Source organism: Heptranchias perlo, chromosome 8, assembly GCF_035084215.1.
Source record: "Heptranchias perlo isolate sHepPer1 chromosome 8, sHepPer1.hap1, whole genome shotgun sequence".
Taxonomy (NCBI): domain Eukaryota; kingdom Metazoa; phylum Chordata; class Chondrichthyes; order Hexanchiformes; family Hexanchidae; genus Heptranchias; species Heptranchias perlo.
In genome coordinates this window covers 27030407-27046079 of record NC_090332.1, presented here as the reverse complement: position 1 = coordinate 27046079, position 15673 = coordinate 27030407, and the positions used below count along the sequence as shown (strand labels likewise).

General features: G+C 41.1%; 1 protein-coding gene across 4 annotated transcripts in view; it reads left to right on the top strand.

Annotated features, from left to right (window-relative positions):
* Window positions 1-241: 241 nt before the first annotated feature.
* The window catches only part of ubr2 (ubiquitin protein ligase E3 component n-recognin 2), a 125322-nt gene continuing 109890 nt past the window's right edge, over window positions 242-15673 (top strand). For all 4 annotated transcript variants that reach the window (XM_067988833.1, XM_067988832.1, XM_067988834.1 and 1 more), the window contains exon 1: window positions 242-332. In XM_067988833.1, coding sequence (XP_067844934.1) covers window positions 255-332 — 78 coding nt within the window. In that variant the 5' untranslated portion in view covers window positions 242-254. The remainder of the gene's footprint in view (window positions 333-15673) is intronic.

The window sequence follows — 15673 nt, the reverse complement described above, 5'->3', positions numbered from 1 at the left end:
ATAAAATATAAATTGAATTCTTTTGGAAGTAAAAAGTTAGAAAAAAAAATGTAAGTAGCAAAGAAAATAAATAGTTTTATTTTAACTTAACATCCTGATAATGTATGAGTATGCATGGTGCTGATAATAGATCAGTATCATTGGCTAAGGCAGCAGTGGCATTGAGGATGCCCAAGTACAGCGGATGTTTGGCCTTGGTGACGATCGTTTCCGGTGCCGAGATCTGATCCTGTTTTTGGGCCTAGAAATCCAAGATGGCGGCCACTGAGTCGGAAGAGGTTCCGTTCATCCCGAAGTTTTTAATGGACTGTTCGGCGAAGGACATCGCCTTGGTACGAAATATAACATACCTTGTGTTTATTTCCCTCTCACTAATACGTGGGAAACCTGTGCTTTTTTGTTGAATCAGCAGTTTGTGCTCGTATTTCTCAGACAGGGGGAAGGTTGTTAAGTAAAGACCTATCCCAGGCCTGCGGCGTTGTCCTCGGATTTGCTGAGACATGGTGTCGGCGGGTCAGGTAAAAGGGTGGTGGAAATAACAGCAGCACTTCAGCTCTTGTGTGGATCTGCGTGAAACCTAAGGATGATAGTTTTTGTTCATGACTTGTTTTATATCTGAAGGTCTATTCGTGTTGTTAACTTGCCGGACTCAGCACTTCCTGCTGTTGACGTGAAGTTACAACCTCATCAGAAGCAAATTCTTTGACGTCCAGTCTGATTATATGTAATAATGTCGTTTAAACATTCCGAATCTGGATTGCGAGGAGGAGGTTGCTTTCAGAAAATGCACGTTAAGAGTTAAAATATTAATGAAGAAATACCAGCTGTTATATATTGTTTTAGTTGGCCACACTCCAAATGTCTTAAAGTTATAGCATTTTGGTAGTGTACAAGTTGAAGCTGGACTCTATTCTAGTAAATATACACTTCAACTATGAAGTAGAGTTTATTTTTCAGATATATTATGAACATTTGAATTGGTTTAAAACCGTGGTGAGCCTGCTATGTAATTTGGTCTGGTGTCTATATTACAGGAAGGATGTTTCACGGGGTGACATTTCCCTCAAACTAAATAAGGAAAACAATGAGAGGCATTTAAAGCAAGAAAAATGAAAAGCGTTATATAAATGGAAGACTTCATGTTCTCAGCATAAGTGCTTCATTGTTATTTTTGAAGCGTAGACACTAATGTAGGCAAAAATGGCAGCCAATTTGATGGGGTTGGCTGAAGGATAAATGTTGGCCAGGAAATGGGGTAACTGCCCTGCTCTATAGAAAGTGTTACCTGAAAGAAAAAAAAACTTGCCTTTATATACCTCAGGATGTTGGAAAGTGCTTTACAGCCAATGAAGTACTTTTGAAGTGTAGTCACTGTTGTAATTTAGGGGAAATGTGGCAGTCAATTTATGCACAGCAATGAAATACTTAGCCAGATAAATGTTTTAGTGATGTTGGTTGAGGGATAAATATTGGCCAGGATATGGGGTGACCTCCCATGCGCTTCGAATAGTGCCATGTGACCTCTTGCATCCATCTGAGAGGACATATGGGACCTCGGTTTAACACTACATCCAAAAGATGGCACCTTTGACAATACATTACTCCCTCAGTACTGAAGTGCAAAGTCTCTGGAATGGGAATTGATTCTGCAACCTTCTGACTCAAAGGCGAGAATGCTATCACTGAACCGAGGTAGATGGCCTAGTTTAACTTCTCATCTGAAAGACAGCACCCCTGACAATCAGCAGCGCTTCCTCAGTATGACATTGAAATGTCAACCTAGATCGGGGGTGTTAAATGTATGGCCCGCAGCACAGTTCCATTCCGCCTGCAGTTTGCTGTGCTTAGGGTTGCCGAGTCTCCCAGAATGAAGAACTTTAGTGAAAGACTGTTTCTACGTGTGGGGAACAAGGACGCAGACTGGGGACTTTCGCTGTGAGAATCAAGGATGTGCACGTCTTGATTTTACATCGTAAGCTCCAACTGCTGCCACTCGTACCGGGTTGGGAGGGGAGCAGCCACAGCCCCGTTCCCTTGGCTTCTCTCTTGGCAACAAATCCTGGGCCTGACTCCCCATCTCACCTGTTGGTTCCTTGCTCGGGATCTCGGAGTTCGTAGCCCGTGTGTGAGCTTCATTCAGCAGCATGGGGAACAGCCGAACAATGAGATTTGAGGGTGAGACTGACAGACTGTCCTGGTGGCAGAGATTATTTTTCAAAATTAGTTTTGAGTAACATTTGTCATCATATTTTGAAGAGTATCTCACTGTTCCACGTATTCTTTTGTTCTTAAATGTTTGGAACGATAGCGAGATGGATTGAATATCTTTCTAAAAAATGAAATGTGAATGAATTTGGTTTTTATCTCGTGTATGTTAATCCTGCATAGCCGGCCCAGAAAGTCAGATTAGCCTTGCTTCTAGGTCTTTTTTTTTAGGTCCAGATGTTAAGTGATGAAAATCACAAGTGTTGCATAGTCAGAGTAGTGGCACACTACACTCCTAGGCACTGCCCTTGTTTGGTTTGGAGTAGATAAGGAAAGGTGAATTTGTAAATTAAGACTATCTCGAACAGGCTGAGCTAAAGTAACTCTTTGAAACAAAATCCAGAGAGACCGATGGAAGCAGAAACCTCAACAAATAATGAAAATGCAGAATGCTGAAGTTGCAGCCTGTTGTTTGAAAGAAAAATGCTAATTTATTGGTGATTTTGTGACAACTGCGCATTATTATGACTTCATGACTGTGGTGTAGGGTCTGACAAAGGGGAACACCTGAAAGGTGTTCTGGTGGCTGGGAGATGAATGATACAAATCCATAAATCTTAGAGAGGCAGATTTGTCAATGCCTAAACCATTGATGAGCTTTTATTTCCACTTTGAATGGTGATGATAAATCTAACAATTCAATGTTTTAATTTAAAAATATAGTTATTTTGCCTTGGCTGAACCCATGCTACCGATTCACTTGAGAAAAACAACTACCAGCTTCTGTGCCTCTGTTTCAAAAGAAAATATAGCTATTTTCAAAAGCAAAAATAATTGTTGTTAAGCTCCGACAAATCTTCGCTGTAACTTTTGTACTCTCCCTTTTACAGTGCAGTTTGTAACCCAGAACGCATTTAGTGCAAATTAGTTGAATTACCAAAACATTCATATGAATTATGAAATTAATTTTGTATTTCTTTGTGGACATGAATGGAAAGCCATGGTGCTTGATTTTGTAAGCAAAAGGCAGCCATGGTGAAAGACTACAACATTCACAGACACCATAAAGCAAACCATGGTGAGAAATATGGTAAGTGCACCGGATAGTTATGTCAAGTTAAATTTTCTGAATTAGCACAGTCGTTTAAAAAGCAGCAATGTTTGCGAATGGTCGCCATGTAAGTGCTGCTGTGATTGTCCATGAAATAGCTGTGTCATCAAATCTGTTTTCTGAGGAAGAACTTTTGAAGAAGTGCGTTCTATTATCTACTAGAATAGTGGGTTGGAAATTCAAGTGCATGCCAGAAACCGATGCCTGAGGCTCATCTGAAATCGGTGCTTCAGGCTTCATTTTGATAATTGGAAGTGACCTTCTAGCACCTTTTGTGCCTCCAGAGGCAGCATGCCGGACGTGGGGATCACATTTGGGCCTGCTGCATTGCCAGTCAGTCCTGCAAAGTGGGGTGGAGGAAAGTGCAGGAGGGCCAAGTGCAGGCCGGCAATGGCCCACAGTAGTGCTGTGGAACTGGGAGGAGCGCCCTTGCTCCTCCTGGCTCTGCAGAAGGGGAATTAAAAAAACTTGTTCTACCATTTCTTCAGCCTCCCGTGGTCCCTTTTAAGGTCCGTGTTTGAGCCGCTGTAGAACTGGAAAAACTAGTCACAGCTTGCACGGTTCATGCTTCACCTTGTTTTTCAAGCATTTTGCAGAAGGGTCCTGAAACAGACACAGGACTCTTCACATATTTAAATTGATCCTTCACTGATTTCAGGAGGCCACTAGGGACACCTGGAAACAGTGAGGACCAATATGGTGACAGCATGCCGCCATTGCAGGTGAGGTGCAGGACTTTGTGCCATGAAATTGGTTTATGTTGCACCAGTTTTACACTCAAAATGTGCAAAACACATCAATTTCTGTCCCAGTATGTACAAATAACTTAGTTGAATTTGGCCCACGCCAAGTGCCAGGATGTCTGATCAGACCCCATTGTGTAAAATAAGTTTGACACCCCTGGCCTAGATTATGTATTCAAATCATGGCGAAGGGCTCGGATCTGTAATCTTCTGACTCAGATGAGTGCTACCTTTTGAGCTAAGCTGACATTCATGCTATAAATGTAGTTTCACTTTGCACTGATGCTAAGCAGTTGTCGTGTAAATCTTGAGTCGGAGTTGGAGCCTGACCTGACTCCAGAAAAAAGTTGTGTGAAGGGAGTCTCCTTCAAATTTGTTGTGCATGTTATCAAAGCTCTCAAGTCCTTGAAGGATTGATGTCACCCATTGTCATGCTAAACTTCCCACTGTTTGAATTTCTTCGGTTCAGCTTTCTCTCTGCTCACAGCACTCAGTCAACTAAACAACAATATCCTCTGTGATGTAACTGGCGTGTTGCTTCCCCTTGACCTCCTTGATCTGACCAAGGCGTTGACGCAGTTGACCATATCGTCCTCCACTGCCATTCTAATATGGTTTACTTAAGCAGAACTTCACTTGCTTAAATGTAAGGAATCTTACACCACCAGGTTATAGTCCAACAAATTTATTTTAAAATCACAAGCTTTTGGAGATTATCCCCATAATCTCCGAAAGCTTGTGATTTTAAAATAAATTTGTTGGACTAAAACCTGGTGTTGTAAGATTCCTTACATTTGTCCACCCCAGTCCATCACCGGCATCTCCACATCTTCACTTGCTTAGTTTGACTCCAACATATGCCAATGTAGCCAGCGCACTTCAAGCAATGCTTCTCTTCCTGTCCAGTTACCTCACCACTGGCATACCAATGTTCAATCTTTCCTTTTCCTCATTTGCACGTGACTCCTTAGTGACATTATCCATAGTATGTGGTCAGTTTCCACACGTAGGCTGACGATACGTGGGTTTACCTCTTCACAACTATCTCTATGCTGTCAGATTGTTTGTCTGAAATCAAATTAAAATCAAAAGTCAGAAATATGTCAAATTGAACTTCAGGAAGACCAAAGCTATCAATTTGGACATGCCGAGAAGTCCATAACCTTGCCCCTGACTCCCATTCTCTCCCTGGCTGCTCACTCAGGTTGAACCAGAAAGTTTGCAACAAAGATGCCCTATTCAGCCTTGAGCTGATCTGCAAACCCATCACCAAGACTGCCTACTTTCACCTCTTCGTCATCACGTGCTTACACCCGTCACCTTACCATACTACCACTGAGACAAATATCCAGACTGTATTTACCCCAAGACTCCATTCTGCAACATCTGTCACTATCCTTCTGAGCTCCACACTACACCGACTTCAGCTCATCGCCTGAATCCTGTCCTTACTGACCTCCTTCGGCTTCCTGTCATTCAATACACCGATAGACCAATCATTTGAATTGAGCAACATAAATGACACAGCAAAGAGGCATATACTGCTGAATGCAGATAAGACATTTATAAATGCCTTTTAAAAGCACTGTATAAATACAAAATATATAAATCTACTTGTTATTGAGTATTACTCTGGAAGTGGGGGTGGCGGAGCGGAGCAGAGGGGCGGGTGGAGGGGGGCAGGAGGCTGTGGAGAGGAGAGGGGTGGAGAAGGCAGGGAAGGGACAGTGGAGATGGGAGAGCCACTAAAAGTTTTCCATGGGGAAGGGTGGCTGCTGCCCAGCAATCGTAGCAGTAAGGGGTCGGGGAGGAAGAGGAATGGTGGCGTGATATTCTTATGGGTGTTGAACAATCAAACTCAGCAAGGTTGGGGGGGAGGGTGGGGGTGGGTTTCTGGACATTCACTCTTAAAGCATTGGATGGCTGACGTTACTAAGGCAGTAATGATGAACACCACTGTTTGGGTCCAATTTCTTTCCCATTCTTGGGCAAACGTTAATGGCTGGGGGAGGGTTGGTGATAAGTTGGATATCCATGAAGTAGGGCAAACTATTCTGGGATGGATTGGGTTGCTTCAAAGTCATAAAGCCTGTGGAAGGTCTCTGCTCGTGCCATGAGGCAACGCAAGTTGTGCTTGTTTAAAATGGGGAACGAATGTTGGCTTAGCTTAGGGGGCCATATGGCAAGACATAATTTGGTTTGTTGCTTGGTGGGGGATGACAAAAAGCCCTATTTTGTGGGACCAGGTTGGCTTTCTTAATGTTTCTGGGAAGAACTGGGTTGTTCATTTTTTGCAGTAACATTAACCAGCAAGCAATTGGTTGGAATCACACTGTGCTTGTAATTGTGGAGGCAAGAGCTGAATGTTGCTCATGGGATCAGTAAGATTATAGATTTAAAATTACTAATTAGGGTAGGATCAGTGCACACCCACTCAGCAAGTGAGGAATTTTAAAGTCAGTTTGGTCGGCCTAAATCTGATTTTATATTCAAGGTAACGTTAGGTCAGACGCTCTGTACTTAATGGACCACGCACCGTGATCCTCAGAGCTTTACCTACAGGTACAATGCCATTAGAATGTTGCAGCTGTTCACTTTTTTTAGTATAAATAATAGATTGAATTGGATAATACAATTTTTTAAAATGTGAAAAATGATTGAATTATCAGTAGACTTAAACTATATTGGATTTAACTACTAGTTGGTACCTCTACCAGTACAAAATTTGACCCAAAGACAAATTGCTTCAGACAATAAAACTGGTTTAGATGTGATGCCAACATTGTCAAATAATCCACTGACATTCCCTGTCCAGGCTCATATGAAGAGGTACGAGAGGGTTACCAGTGCTATTAAAATTCCTTAAGAAAACTTAAAAGAAATACTGGAGCGGGGTCGGGGGCTGGGCTTTGAGGTTAACGAGGTTCAAGTGTAGATCAAGATGAACAGATACTGTATAGAACACTTTGTGGTTGGAGTACTATTGGAATGATAGGGACGTTGTGTGCAGAAGACAAAAGGGGAAAGTTAAATCCTGCATGTTGTACTTTTGCACTGATTTCTCTGTTTTGCTCCATTTATGTTTGGTGGTCAGGAAGAACTATTAACAGTTTGTTTTTCTCTGATGAGACATTAAACTGAGGCCCTGTTTACCAGTTCAGGTGGATGTAAAAGATCCCATAGAAAAATTCAAACAAGTGTAGGGAGTTTTTCTGGTGGCCTCGCCAATATTCCCTCAATCAACACCACTGGAAGAGATTAACTGGTCGTTTATCTTATTGCTATTTATGGGATCTTGCTGTGTGTAAGTTGGCTGCTGTATTTACCTGCAAAACAGCAATGCATGCACCAAGTACCTCATTGACATTGAGAGGTCCTGAGAATGTAAAAGCACTAAATAAATCCTTCATTCTTTACCCTCTCTTTCCTACCCCGGAAATTAAATGTTTGTGTCCAGGATGGTGCACTTTGTATGTGGCCTTTTGGATGAAGTGTGCTCTCACTCATATGGCCTTTTCTTGTGCCACAATTTATGAATCTCCTGCACCTTTTTTGTTCAAGACCCATGATTATTGCCTTCAAATTTATGGTGGATTTCTTTTCAGTACATTTGTAAAGCCTCTTTCAAGGCAGTGCTATTCTACACCTAGTCTATCATCACAATGCTGTTTTGTTGTTGAGCAGAACCACATAAACAAATTGAGTGGCCATAATGGCATAATGTTGTTTCTTTTTAACATATTACAACGTGAGATTTGTATGACTGCAAATCATTCCTGTATTCATCTGAACTCCTCAAAGATATTACTGTTTGTAACCCAATCTCAATTTTCATTTTTCTCAGCAGTCATTTTCATTCATCTATACTCTTTACTCCGGAGTCACATAATTTTCATTGTGAACCCAGTTGATGTGAACGTGGAGCAAAAAATAGTTGTTGCAAATAACCACTGTTTGTTGACTTAACATAGGTTTAGTCAGTGGGATATTTGAGCCAATCAGTAACCTAGATGGGTAAAAAAGCTTTTAATCAAAAACCATCAAAACAAAATGAATCATTCAAATAACTTCAGTGGCTGTGTTGTTTTCTGACTAACTGTACTAGTTACAGTTAACAATTACATTTGTAACATAAGTAAGTGATATACTTTTAAAAAGTTATTAAATGTGCCCATTGCTGGTTAGGACACTCTGCTCCAACTTTCTCGTGGGCAGGTCTTCCCCTCTTCCTGTGGCTTGGGGCTTCAATTCTGCAACTAATATTTCCTGGTCTTCACACATGCACAAGCTCACTGCTCTTCACAACCTCTTTTGGGGCGTGTGCGCGTATGCATGCCATGTCTTTTGCTGCTGCTTTGCATGTGCACGACCCTGCCCGATCTGACCTAACCTTGAGTCAGATTCTCAATGTTGCCTCTTTGTGAGCAAGGTCATAGAATCCTCTTGTAAGTTTTAAAAAAATCTTCTGTTACCCACTCTGCATATCTGTCTGAAGGATGCCTCACATGCATGCAGGGGTTCATCCAAGGCACTTCAATCTTGATGGTTGCATTCCTGTGGAGCAAGTGTTTGGAGACTTTGAGAGAGCTGATTTAAAAAAAAATATTTATTTGTTCTTCGGTTGTGGGCAACACTGGCAAAGCAACATTTATTGCCCATCCCAATTTGCACTGAGGACATTTAAGAGTTAACCATATAATATGGGACTGGAGTCACATAGGCCAGACCAGGATGTGCTGGCAGCTTCCTTTCCAAGAAGGGCATTAGTGAGTCAGTTGGGTTTTTACAACAAAACAATAGTTTTCATGGTTAGTTTTCTGGTCCCAGCCCAAACACATTGCCAAGTTTACTGAATTCATGACCAGCATCATAGCCATTCGGCCACTGTATCCAGAACTGGTTGACCCTTTCTATTATCTGAAGGTTTGTATGGTGGATAAAGGGAGTGAGATCCACAGAAGTGCTGACCAATGGTGCTTGTGCCTCTCTCTGTTTTGTTTTATTTACTGTTTTGTTCATTAGTGGCCATGTTTTATTGGATGCTTTGTCTTCTCTCCCTGGACCTTAGCTTTGTGTTGCTTGACCAGCAGCAAAGTTTATCATCAATTTTTAAAAAAATGAATAATTCACAGGTCCTGAAATCTGTTTCTGGTAATTGACAATTTTGATGCAAGTTAGAATTTTAAAAAAATTGCAGTGTTCTTGGCCAGTTTTTAAAAATTCCTTTAATTTGACGTAAACCACAGTCCCACTTTGGTTAAGGATATGGTAAGCACCAGAGCATGAGCAGGAAGTAGTAAGAACTAATTTCTTAGAGTCCTTCAGGAACGCCATAAGAGATTGACTAGTAGATTAAATTTGCTGGCACAACCTTAGAACCATAAATAATAATTTAAACATCAGTACTCCAGAGTTTAAGTACATTTTAGTTGATGAGTTTCAGGCCGACTTCCAGGTTACAGCAAACTAAAATGAGCTGATACTGACAATGCTGTCATAAAAAATTGAAATTCTTCATTCAAAATCCATAGCTCAGTTCTCCTTTTCAGATATTTAATTTATTTGCTTAAGTCTCTGGAGAAGGCCTGAACCTAAAACCTTCTGACTCGGACGAGAGTACTGCCACTGAGCCAAGGCTAACTCAGTCCTATTTGCTCGTGTAGTGCTTACTAGTTCGTCATGTTTGAATTTTGTGGGTTCACAGACTTGGAAAGGGCTGTCCTTAGGACTGTTGCCAGATTGAATATATTCTAAATCAGAACATAATATCAGCAATTTGAGATACAGGAATATTAATGAGTACATGGATTAACACTTTTTATGCGCCCCTCTACCCAACTCCATAGTAATCATCCATATGGCCCATGAGGCAGAAAACTTGGACACTCCTGCTCTGGTGCACGTCTATAGTGACACACCTTTCAAAGGCATTGCACCCTAATTGTGGCCTCAGAATCTTATGTAGGGTTAAAAAAAACTGTGATTAGTAACAGATACATAGAAATCCATAGTAGCTACAACACGAGAACAGGTTATTTGGCTCACCCAACCTATGTTGGTATTTACGCTCCTAGCAAGGGAATAGTTGTCATCACATTTACCCACCCGGTTTTCCTTCATAAGTACATAAGAGTTAGGAACAGAAGTAGGCCATACAGCCCCTTGAGCCTGCTCCACCATTCATTAAGATCATGGCTGATCTTCGACCTCAACTCCACTTTCCCGCCCAATTCCCATATCCCTTGATTCCCCTCGACCCCATAAATTTATCTATCTCAGCCTTGAATATACTCAACGACCCAGCATCCACAGCCGTTTGGATCGAGAATTCCAAAGATTCACAACCCTCTGCGTGAAGAAATTTCTCCTCATCTCAGTCCTAAATGGCCGACCCCTTATCCTGAGACTATGCCACCTCGTTCTTGACTCTCCAGCTAGGGGAAACAACCTCTCAGCATCTACCCTGTCAAACCCCCTCAGAATCTTGTTTCTATGAGATCATCTTTCATTCTTCTAAACTCCAGAGAATATAGGCCCATTTTACTCAACCTCTCCTCATAGGACAGCCCTCTCATCCCAGTAATCAATCCAGTGGACCTTTGTTGGACTACCTCTAAGTATACCCTTCCTTAAATAAGGAGACCAAAACTCTGCACAGTACTCCAGGTGTGGTCTCACCAAAGCCCTATACAATTGTAGCAAGACTTTCTTGCTCTTGTCCTTTATTGCAAGGGGTTTGGATTGCAACATTCCATTTGTCTTCCGAATTGCTTGCTGTACCTGCATGCTAACTTTTTGTGTCTCTTGTACGAGGACACCCAGATCTCTCTGAACACAAACATTTAATAGTTTCTAACCATGTTAAAAAATATTGGTTTTTTGCTCTTCCTACCAAAATGAATAACCTCACACTTCCCCACATTATACTTCATCTGCCACCATCTTGCCCACTCACTTAACCTGTCTATATCCCTTTGCAGACTCTTTGTCCTCCTCACAGTTCACTTTCCCACCTATCTTTGTATTGTCAGCAAACTTGGATACATTACACTTGGTCCCTTCATCTAAGTCATTAATATAGATTGTAAATAGCTGAGGCCCAAGCACCGCTCCTTGCGGCACCCCACTAGTTACAGCCTGCCAACGACCTGTTTATCCCTACTCTTTTCTATCCGTTAACCAATCCTCTATCCATGTCAATATATTGCCCCCAACCCATGAGCTCTTGCCTTGCGTAACAACCTTTTATGTGGCACCTCATCAAATGCCTTTTGGAAATCCAAATATACTATATCCACTGGTTCCCCTTTGTCTACCCTGCTAGTTACATTCTCAAAGAACTCTGAATAAATTTGTTAAACATGATTTCCCTTTCATAAAACCTTGTTGACTCTGCCTAATCATATTATGATTTTCTGAGTGCCCTCTGAGCACTTCCTGAATAATGGATCCCAGCATTTTGCCGACGACTGATATCAGGCTAACCAGCCTGTAGTTCCCTGTTTTCTCTCCCTCTTTTTTTGAATAGTGGGATTACATTTGCTACCTTCCAATCTGCTGGGATCGTTCTAGAATCTAGGGAATTTTGGAAGATCACAACCAATGCATCCACTGTCCTTTTCTTTCAACCACCTATCCAATCTACTCTTACATGTTGAGATGGTATCTGCCTCAACCAATAATGCTGGAAGTGAATTCCACAGCCTCACAACTCTGAGAAGAAGTTTCTCCTGCCCTCTGTTCAAAATGTCTTGCATCTAATTAGCCTCTTGTTCTTGACCCCTTAACTACTGTAAATGGTCTGCTTCTTTCGATTGTGCCCCATCCTTTCATAATTTTAAACACGTATCACTCGGTAATTTGTTCTAACGAAAAAAGGCCAAATTTTTCAAGTCTTCATATTTGTATTTTCTCATACCTGGCAGCATCCTACTGAATCTGCATTGTATCTTCTCTGCAGCTTCAATATCCTTCCTATAGTAGCCCAGTTACATACTTGAATTGAGGTCACATCAAGGTTTTATATAGGCTCGTTATTTTTTCTGTTATTACCTCTCTGCAGTTATATTCTATACCTCATGATAAAACCTACAATTTTTTTACAGCCTGAGCTGTTGCCTTTTAATTTCCTGTGAACCCCAAAACCCTCTGCACTTCAACAACACCGAGCCAACTTCCATATAGATTTGTTGTTTGTTTTGCCATAATGCATCACCTCACACTTAATGGCATTGAATACCATTTGCCACTTTTTGGCCATTCCCTTATCTTACCAATTTTCTTTAGCCGATTCCTTTGGTCTTCTAAAGAATTAACTCTATTTCCTATTTTGGTGTCATTGCAAATTTCAACAGCATTCCCTCTAGGCCTATACCCACATCATTAATGTAAACAGAAGAGGCCCAGCAACTGAACCATGTGGGACACCACTACCCATTTCCAACCACTCTGGAAAAACTGCCCTTAACTCTAACTCTGTTCTCTCCCTTCGAACCAATTTTTAATCCAGTTTGCAATCCTTCACCAATTCCATACCCCTTAATCTTATCCCAAATGGTACGTTGTCAAAGGCTTTCCTAAAGGGCTCTTTTACACCCATTCTGAGTTTATCTCCCAAGCTGCAGAGAGTGTCAAATATAGGGGAAAAGAAGAATGTCAAGTAGAGGGAAGGATGACCCAAGGGTATTGTGATGGATGCAGGTGCTAAAATAAACAGTATGAAATAAAACAAAAGCAAAATACTGCAGATGCTGGAAATCTGAAATTAGTTTTGCTGAAAGGTCATCGACATGAAACGTTAACTCTGTTTCTCTTTCCACAGAGGCTGACTGGTTGCAGCATTTTCTGTTTTTACTTTGAAATAAATGTTGGCCACTCCATCAAATCCTAAGACAGTTGGGGGAGGGGGAAAAGAGGTGAAGTTAGATGACATGGAAGAAGCATTTTTCTGACTGTCTATCACTGTCATCTGTTAGCCTGCAATACAGTAGTGGCTGCACTTCAAAAGTATCTCATTGGCTGTGTCAAGCTTTGGTACCTCCTGAGAACATGAAAGGCAGTATATAAATGCAAGTTATTTTGTTCTACTTGTTGAGACAAGGCCGGGGGAGACCATGTGTGTTTCAGATTAAATGTGTATTGTATAGCATGCTTGGTGAGTTTTTAAAAAAAATCCCGGTAACAGATTGGAAAGTGCCAAACTTGGTTGCTGGGCTGGGTGGGAAGGGTTCCTTATAACTAACCTTGTTGAAAGCTTCTCAAATAGGAGGGGATGTGCAATCAACCTTGTCACTGCAGAAATCATAAAATATATTGAAAAAGTAAAATTTACTAGAAAAGGCGTAAAAGTCAATAAATTCATTGCTCGTTCATGAGCTCCAGCTAAGTGCATCTAACTCACGTTGAGGTCAGCACTAAAGTTACAGGAATAAAGGAGAATCAGCAATAGGATCACAAACATTATTTTGTTAAGAAAATTGGTCCACCTAGTCAGTGGCTTTTATCTTGGGGGGCGGGGGGGCGAAACATCTGGTTTTGAGAAGGACAGTTAATGAGACCTGCATGATGATAGATCTGCATGGCTGATGTGAAAGGAGAATCTTGCAGGTTCATATGTACTATTGATGAACCCATCAAGTGAACAGAGTTCAAGGGCATCATCTCCGACAAGCTCGTTTGACTCACCAACAGCCAGGCCACCCAGATCTCGGTCAATTGCAGCTGTAAGCTCTTTGGCTGACTCTGCACCAGGCTCCTGGAGAAGTTTCAAGTCAATTTATGAGCAAGCTGAGTCAGAGGTATCTGCTTTTGAGGCTTGCTTCCTTGGAGAATTATCTATTAAATTTTGTTCATGAACTATGCTGTAGAAGAAGAACTAGTGAAATATAATTTGTTTAATTTCTTTTATACAAACCAATAAAAAGGTGGTGGAAGACAGAACCTTTGAGATGCATTTAAGTGCTATGTAATCACAAATATTCCAGTTTTTATTCCATGCAATCTCACCTTGATAGCCTCAATCAATGCATGTGGCAAGACAACTACATTATTTAAAGATTTAGTATAGTGTGGCCCTGTGGGTGTGGTACAGAACCATACAGTCGAAGAATGTCCCTGGATTATTCTCTGTCCTTGGATGAGTTAGATAATGTCAGCTGGTGGCACTACAGTTACACAAAGTTGCTCTTAGCTCGGGAGAGGAAAATTCAATGAAGATTTCTGCTTCTGATCGATATCCAATGACCACTCCTGCAAGGTGCGCACATATCTATTGGCATAAAATGAGATTAGACTAAGCTGTGATGTGTACCATGGTCAAATAGCCATCTGACGCTCATAATCTTTGCTTTCATGTGAAAATTGACCTTGGGTAAGATGCATGAGATTGGATAAAGTTTTGAATACTGCCACCACTTGTGGACAATAACCCAACATGAGTCACTGCCTTAAGAGGAGGAAGAAAATATTTAGCTGATTTGCCCTATGTTCCTGAATATTATAATGAGCGATGCCTATAGACTTATAACTCTGTTTATTTGTTGGTTAGAGGAAATCTGTTTTGCAGATAAAAAAGAAAGAAAGACGTCCATTTATATGGTGCCTTTCGTAACCTCAGGACGTCCCAAAGCGCTTTACAGTCCATGAAATACTTTTGAAGTCACTGTTGTGATGTAGGAAGCACAATAGCCAATTTGCGCACAGCATGGTCCCACAATGGGATAACGACCAGATAATTTTTTAAGTGATGTTGGTTAAGGGATAATATTGGCCAGGACATCGGTTTAATATCTCACCTCACAGTGCAGCACTCCCTCAGTACTGCACTGGAATGTCAGCCTAGATTTTGTGCTCAAGTTTCTGGAATGGCACTTGAACCCAGAACCTTCTGACACAGAGGTGAGAGTGCTACCACTGAGTCATGGATATTTTGTGTAGAACTTTCCTAATGTGAACTTCCGTTCCAGTGCTATTGGACATTATGCTGCAGGAACAGAACTTGATGTTGCATTGGGGGGAATGCTCCATAAAATGCCAATTCCTATGCTGTATCTGACTGGCAGTTAAAACATGGCAACAGTTGCTGACAGATAGCAAAAGGTGTTCCAATATCTCCTTTCATAACATTATGGGTTAAATCAGTAGAATGCTTTTTGAAAAGCAGTCTCATTGTTCTTTTACTGCCTGCAGAGGGAGATATCGAGAACAAAAAGTAATAAGGGAGAAAAGGCCATTTAGCCTATCAAGCCTGTTTCTTTCACACAGAATCTGTCCATTTGTGGATTCCATCCAAATGAATTGTCTCCCGAGTGCAAAATTTTGCAAAGTTTTTCACCGCTTAAAGATACATTTTACAATGCCCCTCCATTATTGGCCAGCTTTTTGTTTCAAAACAGGTGATATTTCCATGGTATCAGAGGTTCGGAAATTGTTGTGCTGCTGAATATTGTATCATTTTTTTCTCTACTGTACAACCTTTATTCACATTCTTAATATATTTTTGCAGGTTTCAATTTTAAGGAGTTAATTGACAATATAAACTGCTTTTGCCAGTTTTTTTGATGCATTTGGACTGTTAGTCTGTGTACAGATTTGACTATAAGAATGAAGTAAATAG